This window comes from Syngnathus typhle, linkage group LG1 (assembly GCF_033458585.1).
Source record: "Syngnathus typhle isolate RoL2023-S1 ecotype Sweden linkage group LG1, RoL_Styp_1.0, whole genome shotgun sequence".
In the NCBI taxonomy this organism is placed as follows: Eukaryota; Metazoa; Chordata; class Actinopteri; order Syngnathiformes; family Syngnathidae; genus Syngnathus; species Syngnathus typhle.
The window spans coordinates 28,770,256-28,779,609 of NC_083738.1; the positions used below are offsets into that span (position 1 = coordinate 28,770,256).

The following is a 9,354-nucleotide window of genomic DNA, read 5'->3' on the forward strand; positions in this document are numbered from 1 at the left end:
AGCTATAGGCAATTGTAAAATGTGCACGGGTCAACTGATTGTGGAGTCCACTATTCTCACAAATAATGTCGGGGAGCAAAAGAGATTTTTTTTTTTTCCCTCCCACCGGGGCAGAGCCCGTCAAGTGCGAGCAACCCGGCGAACCCGACTTTGGCCACAGAGAGGGCAACGACTTCCTGATGGGCAGTCAAGTGGTTTTCCACTGCCAGAGCGGCTACCAATTGATGGGCGCGGCTCAACTGCGGTGCCTGGAGACGGGAAGCTGGGACGGCCCCGTTCCGTACTGCCGAGGTGATTAGCGTTGGCCGAGAGGCGGGCAAATGCGACAGTCAGGGGGGCTTCGTTCCTTCTTTCCACCCCCAATCTGACTTTGCGCTCCTCTGTGCTTGCATGACGACAGCCCAATCTTGCCCGGCGCCATCTGTTCCAGAGAATTCCATCATGAAAGGAAGCAACTTCACCTATGGAAGCAAGGTGACTTTCAGGTACCCCAGCCATCTTTTTTTTTTTTCCCCCCACCACAAACAGTGTGGACCCTTTGTGACTCGTTACTCCTTCTCAAAGGGGAAGTCAAGAAAAATCCCTCCCTCCCCAGTCATTTTTCTCCATCTCAGCCATTCAACCAATCACGGCTCAGCTTCAGAAAACCGCTGAGCCGTGATTGGTTGCGACCTGGCAACGACGCGTTCCGACTTGCACGGAACGTATTTTTCCTCGCCAGGACAGGCGGTCGTTGACGTCTCCACTTTGCTTACAGCTGTATGCCGGGTTTCATCCCTCAAAGCCCCTACGAGGTCCAGTGTCTTTCCAGTCTGGTGTGGAGCGGGACGCCCCCTGTCTGCCATCCCGTGTCCTGCGGGGCGCCGCCCATCGTCGGCAACGCCTACTACACCCTCACCGCCAACACGTACAAGTCGATTGTGTCGTACGCCTGCGCCGAGGGCTTCAGGTAGCGACGGAAACGGCATTGACGCACGTCAAGGCCGATTTGACTTTTTCCATCGACGTTTGCGCAAAGGCCGCAGGGCCCCGTGGAAGTGACCTGCCAAGACACGGGCGAGTGGAGTCGGCCCCACCCCCGCTGCGTCAGCGTCCTGTGCGGCGACCCCCCGGCCCTGCCAGACGCCGTGACCCGAGGAGAGAACTACGAGCTGGGGAATAAGGTGCACTATGTCTGCAAGGAAGGGTAAATGAGACCAAAAAGCCCCGATCGACGTGTCTTGTCGGCCGGCCCGAGCCTTAAGCCTCCGGAAGCCTCAAAGTCGTTTTTGATTTGCAGAGCAAAGTTTTCGCTTTCTTTCGGTCACGTAAGGACGAGCCCAGTGCGCTACCCTCGGGCCAGCCGGCCGGCCAGTTGCGGCCAATTCCACAATAGCTCCCTCTCCCCTTTTGTCCGTCCGTCCGTCTCCTCCACAGCTACACCATGATCGGCTCCGGGACCAGGGAGTGTCTGGCAAACGGCGGCTGGAGCGACAGCTCGGCTCAGTGCGTGCCTCGCTCCTGCGGGCCCCCGCCGGCCGTGGACCACGCCGAGCCCTACGAGAGCCACCAGCTGTTCGGGGACACGGCCAATTATTACTGCACCGACGGCTACGCGGCGGCGGGCGCCAACTCCAAGATGGTGTGTAACGCTCAGGGCCTGTGGGCGCCCCCCGACGGAGAGGAGCCCCCGCGCTGCGTGGCCAACTTCTGCCTGCGCCCGCCGGAGCTCCCCCACGCCATTTTGGACTCGCTGGGCAAAAGCAGGTACGCCAGCCACTCGGAGGTCAGCTACAAGTGCGAGGAGGGCTTTGTGCTCAACAACGGCACGGCCACGCTGCGCTGCCTCCCGGGAGGGGAGTGGGAGCCGCCGGCGCGGCGAGTGGCCTGCGTGCCCGTGCGCTGCTCCCAGCCCGGCGCCATCGATCGCGGCTACGTCAGCGGAAGCGACTACGCTTTCGGGGCCGTCGTGGCCTACAGCTGCGATAAGGGCTTCCTGATCCGAGGGGAGAAGAGGCGCACCTGCAGAGCCGACGGGGAGTGGGCCGGAGCGTTGCCCGTCTGCGTTCCTGTGTCCTGCTCGCCGCCTCCGCCGCTCAAAAACGGCTACGTCCAGGTAAGCTGCCGAGCGCCCGCCGGATATTTTTCTTCCAACCAACCAGGTCAAGTCAAGTTGATTTGTATAGCCCTAAATCACAAGCAGTCTCAACGGGCTTCACATAGACAAAAATGGACAATTCTTCTCAAAGCATCCCCTGATCTTAAGCTCCCAAACCAACCCGCCAGATCTTGCTTTATTTTCTTGTTGTCTTCCGACCAACCACCGGCTCGCCCCTCCTTCTCCTCCAAAGGTCCGCGGTCGGTTCACCTTCAACAGCAAGGTGATCTACGCCTGCAACGCCGGCTACAAACTGCTGGGTCGTCCGGAGCGAGTTTGCCAGGCCAACCGCCAGTGGTCCGACAAGGACCCGCCCACCTGCGTCCTCTTGACCTGCGACCCCCCTCCCCAAATTGCGCGCGGGCGCTACGCCGGCACGGACTTCCAGGTGGGCCGCAAAGTGGAGTACTCGTGCGACGAGGGCTACGAGCTGGCGGGCGACGCCGTCTGGACCTGTCTCAAGTACGGCCGGTGGGACAAGTCCAGGCGTCCGCGCTGCTCCCCCGTGCGCTGTCCGGAGCCGCAGCTGGAGGAGAACCACCTGCTGGTGAAGAGCCTGGACTCGGAAACGGGAACCGTGGAGTTATCCTGCGAGGACGGCTACGCGCTGCGGGGGCCGCGGGTCCTCCGCTGCTCGCCCTCCCGCGAGTGGAACGGCACCTTCCCGCTGTGCGAGCGGGTGCTCTGCGGCCCTCCTCCTGACGTGGCCTTCGGGGCTCCTTCCTCGCCGCCGCCGCCGCCGCCGCCTTTTCCGTTCACCTCGGCGGTGAGCTACGAATGCGTGGACGGCTTCACCTTTCGCAAAGAGGACTCCGTGTCCTGTCTGTCCAGCGGCGAGTGGAGTCGCCCGTACCCGGAGTGCGTTCCCGTCGAGTGCCCCCAGCCCGTGGACATTTCCGACGGCACGGTGGACGTTCAGGGCCTGATGTACCTCAGCAAGGCGCTCTACGGCTGCAAGAGCGGATACCGGTTAGCGGGCAACGCCACGCTCCTGTGCGGGGAGAAGGGACTCTGGGTGGGAGGGGTGCCTTCCTGCCGCCCCGTGGAATGCTCGCCTCCCAAACAGATGGCCGACGGCAAAGTCACATTCACCAAACTGCAGTTTGGCCACAGCGTGGCCTACTCCTGCCGCCGCGGTTACCACCTCCAAGGCCCGGAGACTCTGGAGTGCCTCGCCAGCGGGGAGTGGAGCGGCGAGCCGCCCGCGTGCGTGCAGATATCCTGCGCCCCTCCCCAGCCCGTCCAAAACGGCTTCGTGGAAGGCCAGGATCACGGTTTCGGTGTCACCATTTTCTACAGCTGCTTCCCCGGCTTCCGGCTGATGGGGCAGGACCACCTGACGTGCGAGGAGTTTGGCTGGTCCAGCGCCGCCCCCGTCTGCGTGCCCTCCGACTGCGGCCTGCCCCCTCACATCGACTTCGGGGACTACGTCAGGGCCGCCGAGGCGGGGGGGGGCTCCCCGGAAGACCTGAGCTTCCTCCACGGGGCCACCGTCGACTATCGATGTCACAAAGGCTACGACCTGACCAGCGCCACCAGGCTGGCGTGCCAGGAAGACGGGAGCTGGAACGGGACGGCGCCCTCCTGCGTCCCGGCCGAGTGCGTGACGCCCCCGAGCCCCGAGCACGGCCGCGTCAACGTGACGGACACCTTCCGAGGCAGTACGGTCACGTACGCCTGCGAGGAAGGCTATCGGCTGGAGGGAGCGGCGGTCAGGCGCTGCTTGTCGGGGCAACTGTGGACCGACGACGCCCCGCTCTGTCGCCCCGTGTCTTGCGGAGACCCGGGGCCCGTGGCCAACGGCGCCGCTCGCGGAGGCGCCTTCGTCTACCCCGCGGTCCTGCGCTATACGTGCAATCCCGGCTTCCTCCTCCAGGGCCACGATAGCGTCGCTTGTCAGGCTGACGGGAAATGGAACGGACGCAAACCGGAGTGCCGGTCGGTGTCTTGCGGCCCTCCCGACCTCGCCGCCGACATCACCTTCGAAGGCGACGACTTTGCGTACGGCGCCGCCGTCCGACTGGGCTGTAAGCCCGGTTTCCTCCTTCGAGGCGAGTCGCTCAGTATTTGTCAAGCTGACGGCAGCTGGAGCCACCGCTCCCTCAGCTGCCTCCCCGTCCGCTGCGAGAAGCCACCCCCGATAGCCCACGGCCGAGTCGTGGGCTCCGACTTTGCCCCGGACGCCGAGGTCAAGTACGAATGCGAACCAGGGTACGCCGCGGTCGGGGAGCCGACGCGCCGCTGCGGGTCCGACGGCCTGTGGGACGAACCGGCGCCGCGCTGCGACCCCGTGGGCTGCGATCCGCCCGAGGACATCAGCCACGGCTTCCTGAACGGCTCCACCTTCAACCGCGGCGACGTGGTGGAGTACGTCTGCTTTGAAGGCTACGTGGCGGTCGGGGACCCCGTCCTGCGCTGCTCGGCCGAAGGCGTCTGGATCGGCGGCGTGCCCCGGTGTCAGCCCTGCGTCTGCGCCCTCCCGCTCTTGAAATTCGGGGCGGTTCTGGGCCGCCGGCGCGCCTGCGGCGACCGGGTGGACTTCCGCTGCGACGAGGGCTACTCGCTGTTGGGTCCGGCTCACGCCGTGTGCGAGGAGGGAGGTGTGTGGAGCCCCGGCGTCCCCGTGTGCGGCCGCGGCAGGTGCGCCCTCACCCCGCCCACCGTTCCCAACGGCGTTCTGCTGGGCGCCAGCGCCGCCTTCCCGGACACCGTGGTGTACAGGTGCAGGCCCGGCTACCGGCCCAGGGGTTTGCCGCACCTCTCGTGCGGCGGAGACGGCAAATGGGCCGAGCCCAGGATCCGCTGCGAGCCCGTGGGCTGCGGAGAGCCTCCCGCCGTTGCTCATTCTCAAGTGGAAGGAGGGGCCTTTACCTTCCCCAACCGCGTCACCTACAGGTAAGCTGCCGCCAAGCAAAACTTTATGTGCTACCTTCACACAAACACACACACACACGGCCTACAGCATCCAGTTTGGACAATGCTTCTTTGGATGAGCCTAGCCAATTGGGAACATTTGATGCGATGGCAAAAAGGTTTCCTCCAGATGGCGGCAAAACACCAGAGCAGATGCTCGCGAGGGTGCCACCAAAGGTGGCACCAAAGATGCATGAAGAGCAGAGTACAGGTTGGGATGATCAAAAATCAATCATCTTTGGCTGAACCTTTTCACAGGTGTGAGGATGGCTACGAGCTGGCCACAGCCGCAGCGACTCTCTCCTGCCTCAGCGACGGCACTTGGTCCAAAGGCAGCGTCCGTTGCCGCCCCGTCCCCTGCCGCCTCCCCGCCAATCACTCCGTCCCCCACCTGGCCATCGCCGGACAGGAGCTCACCCCCGTCGGGGGCACGCTCGCCCTCTCCTGCCGGGCCGGCTTCTCCCTGCGAGGCTCGGCGCTCGCCCAATGTCAGGTAGCAAACGTGCAAGTCCCGCGGCGCGCCGGGCCGGACGGCTCGTGATCTTCTCTTTTGCACAAAGATGGGCGGAAGCTGGTCCCCGAGCATCGCCTCGGCTCGGTGCGAGCCGACGGCGTGCGACGCGCCGCCTCCTCTGGCCGACGGTGTCCGCGAGGGGGACAGCTACAACTACGGAGATGTTGTCACGTACTCGTGCCTGCCCGGCTTTGAGATCCAGGTTTGTGTACGAGCGTCGGCGTTTTCCTGCTCGGTTGCTTGGACCGAGCGGCAGAACACAATCGATCCGCTGCAGCTCACCTGATGGATTTTGGGGCTCACTTTCTTCCCTGAATATCCATTGACCTTTTGAAGTGAATATTTGGCCAGGCTTCTTCTTCCACTGTAATGCACTTTGACTTTGGGCCCCCTGCAGTGACGTCATCCAATTGCGGCAAGTCACGTGATTTCCCCGCAGCTCTCACCGTTATGCTGAGCACGCAGAGCCGTTTGATAAGAGACTTCCTTAACTCTCGCGCCGTATTCATCTTATTGCAACATGAACTGTATAAACCGTGGGTGTCATTTGATGTGGCCCGCCAAGACAAATTGTGCATTGACTTCACGTGTCAATACTCAAATTGCAAATTGTCTTTACTTTAAAAAAAAAAACTAAGTTTTTATTACTATGCATCTTTTGAAAGGTATTTCAGCCGTTTTTACTCCTCTCTGATTTCAAACACTTGGTCAGTTTGTTGTGTACATATGTCATATATGGCGTGGACATATGTCATAATGGCCCTCCCAGGGAAACTATGACGAGAATGCGGCCTGCGACAAAAAACACTTTGACACCCCTGGTATAAACGGATAATATGAGTCCCGAGTCCCGACTTTGACGTTTCAAGCGAGTCTCAGGACGTCACTGTTGAAGAAAGAAACCAAATTCCTCTCTTTGTGACATTGGTACCAGGAGCACCTGGGTGGGTGAGGAAACTCACTGCCTGCGCTGAACTTCAATTATGTCTTCCGCAGGGGGACTCTGTCCAGACCTGCCAGGCGGACAAAACGTGGAGCGGTACTCGACCGGCCTGCCTCGGTAAGTCGGTAGAGACGAGCGTCGTCGTGGCCCGCTGTTTGTTGATGCGGCCCTGCTTGGTCTCCCCCCAGCGCGGTCCTGCGGGCCTCCCCCGACCGTCAAGAACGCGACGGTGCGAGCCACGGGAGAAACGTACCTGCACAACGCCAGCTTCGCGTGCCAGGCCGGCCTGCGGCTGCTCGGCCCCGCCACGCTTGTCTGTCTGGCCAACGGCACCTGGAGCCTGCCCGTGCCTTCCTGCGAAGGTGAGCACCCGAAGGCGACATCGGCGCACCATTTCTCTGGCGCCGCTGTCGAGGTTGGAGAACGGCGATGAGTGTGATGCAATTGTGTGATTTCAGCTGCTCGGGGCTGCGAGGGCCCCGAGCGGATGCTTCACGGCAAAGTTCAAGAACACAACCTGATCACCGGACGCGCGTTGGCCTTCGCCTGTGACCAAGGCTACAGCCTGGTGGGAGATGCCCTGGTCATGTGCATGGGGGGCAACACCTGGAGCTCGGCCTTCCCCGCTTGCCAGCGTGAGAAAGCGGGCAGCCGACGGACAGATTGCCAGCGCAAATGTGAAGCTCTCCTTTGTTTTGCAGCCAAAGCGTGCCCGACGCCTCCCGGCTGGAAGGACGGCCGCGCCGAGGGCCGCAAGTTCTACGTGGGTCAGGCGGTGCGGGTCAACTGCCCGAAAGGCCAGCAGCCGAGAGGGGGCGGCGCCATCACGTGCAGGCCGGACCAGACCTGGAGCACCCCCAGCTCCGTGTGTGAAAGTACGTCCACCGCTTCTACCTCACGTCGCACACACATGCAGTGAAATGAATCGTTTTGGGCGCTGTTGTCTCTTTGTCCCAAATTGTTGCGCTATGAATAAGTTCATATTTGGACCGAATAGGTCACCAGCTCGACCAATCAGAAATGAATCATCTGAATATGTCAGGAAAGCTGACTAGCGTAGCAAATACAGTGAACCCCCGCTTCTTTTGGTTTCAAGTCGTGAAGGCCCAAAGCTGAGAGGCGTCAAACATTTGATTCATCTTTTGAGAACTATTGCCGGCCAAAGAAAATACAAAAAGGCCTTCAAGCCCTCCTCTTGTTTTCATGTCCTCACTGTGCACACGACGCTTTGATGCCAGCCAATTAAGTCTGCACCAAAAATGAGCCGCTTCCATAGCAACCGTCGTCACGTTCATTCTCCTTTGGTGGAGCTCAAGTGCCAAAGCGCGTCTCTGCTGTAGCGAGTAACCGCTGGGCTGTTGTACAGGGGTCTCCTGTGGCCCCCCCCTCCACGTGGCCCACGGGCTGGTTCGGGGAGCGGTCTTCCAGTTCGGGGACGTGGCCGCGTACTCGTGTTTTGGCGGCTACGCCATGGAGGGCGTCGGACGGAGCCGCTGTCTGGAGAATGGCAGCTGGACGCCGCCTCCCACCTGCAGAGGTAGGGGGGGCTAGCTTTGTGTGTGCGTGTATGGGTACTCCTCGAAACTTTCAAAATGTGTCGGTCTGCAAAGAGTGCTTGCTTCAACTTTATCATTTGGCACCAGATGAAGTTGTTTTTTAAATATATTTTTGGTTTTACCAAACAACGTTGCTAAGCACCAAGATGTTCAAACAAATTTTGTCGAAAGCCTGTTAGCTTCACGCTAGCATATTAAGTGAAACCTCGTAGGCAGGTTACGGTCATTATAAAATATCGTAAAAACTCTTCCTGACGCCCTCCGTCTCGATATTCTGATGCAATTGCAATCACAATAAAATCATCCGCTAAAAGTCCAAGTTGATAAAAGCAACATTATTGAGTGACTCCCATAAATGAGCAGTGTTGCAATCTGGCGAGGGTTCACTGTGCTCTGCTGTGCTCTGCTGTGCTCTGTTGTGGGAGTGGCAGTCATTCTGCAAGTCACCCTGACAATTGCATTCCTTTCCTTCCCGGACCAGTCACAAACAACACTTTCAACATGTTTTGTGGCAGCTACTATGAAAATGAGTTGCGCTCCTGCACGCATTCTCACCTGTATGAAATGTGTGTGTGTCAGCTGTGTGTTGGCTGCCGTGCCAGAATGGAGGCGTGTGTCAAAGGCCCAACACCTGCGCCTGCCCGGAAGGATGGATGGGCCGACTCTGCGAGGAGCGTGAGTAGCTGAGTCTTTCCCGACAAGGCCCATTTCTCACACAATCACACACGAGACCCCGCCTGCCCGCCAGCGGTTTCGACGTGGAAGGGGCACGTGCGGGTGCAGCCGCTTGTTCGTCTCAGCGTGCCGTGCGACTTTGCGTTCTTGTCGCAACGGGACGTACTGACTTTGTGAACGTTATGCAATCCGGAGGGGGAAATGTCGATTTGTTCAGCACGGCTTCTCTGGAATGTAGTCAAAGGAGAAGCCGGTCACGTCTTTGTCCCTCTTTGAGCAGCCATCTGCATCCTGCCGTGCTTGAACGGAGGGCGCTGCGTGGCTCCCTACCAGTGCGAGTGTCCCGCCGGGTGGACGGGCACCCGTTGCCACAGCGGTGAGTGAGCCAGCCAGCGAGCGAGCGAGCGTTGCCCGCGGGAAGCCGACTGCTTCTCATTTCTTGGATGTGCGTTGGCAGCCGCGTGTTTGTCGCCTTGTCAGAACGGAGGCAGATGCATCAGGCCCAACCGCTGCCACTGCAGTCCGGGGTGGGGTGGACACGACTGCTCCAGGTAACGTTTGGCAGGGCAGAGCCACGGTAAAGCAGATCCTAAAAGATTTCCCTGTGTCGTTGAAG

General features: G+C 60.5%; 1 protein-coding gene across 5 annotated transcripts in view; it reads left to right on the top strand.

Moving 5' to 3' along the window:
* svep1 (sushi, von Willebrand factor type A, EGF and pentraxin domain containing 1) overlaps window positions 1-9,354 on the top strand; it is a 29,285-nt gene that overhangs the window by 19,464 nt on the left and 467 nt on the right. For 4 of the 5 annotated variants that reach the window (XM_061277206.1, XM_061277233.1, XM_061277199.1 and 1 more), the window contains 16 exons: window positions 115-291; window positions 401-485; window positions 758-949; window positions 1,019-1,186; window positions 1,417-2,095; window positions 2,331-5,032; window positions 5,309-5,543; window positions 5,611-5,766; window positions 6,561-6,624; window positions 6,696-6,869; window positions 6,966-7,142; window positions 7,209-7,382; window positions 7,874-8,044; window positions 8,643-8,738; window positions 9,019-9,114; window positions 9,196-9,289. In XM_061277206.1, the coding sequence (XP_061133190.1) occupies window positions 115-291; window positions 401-485; window positions 758-949; window positions 1,019-1,186; window positions 1,417-2,095; window positions 2,331-5,032; window positions 5,309-5,543; window positions 5,611-5,766; window positions 6,561-6,624; window positions 6,696-6,869; window positions 6,966-7,142; window positions 7,209-7,382; window positions 7,874-8,044; window positions 8,643-8,738; window positions 9,019-9,114; window positions 9,196-9,289 (5,440 nt within the window). The remainder of the gene's footprint in view (window positions 1-114; window positions 292-400; window positions 486-757; window positions 950-1,018; window positions 1,187-1,416; window positions 2,096-2,330; window positions 5,033-5,308; window positions 5,544-5,610; window positions 5,767-6,560; window positions 6,625-6,695; window positions 6,870-6,965; window positions 7,143-7,208; window positions 7,383-7,873; window positions 8,045-8,642; window positions 8,739-9,018; window positions 9,115-9,195; window positions 9,290-9,354) is intronic. The other variant, XM_061277215.1, reaches the window with a different exon arrangement.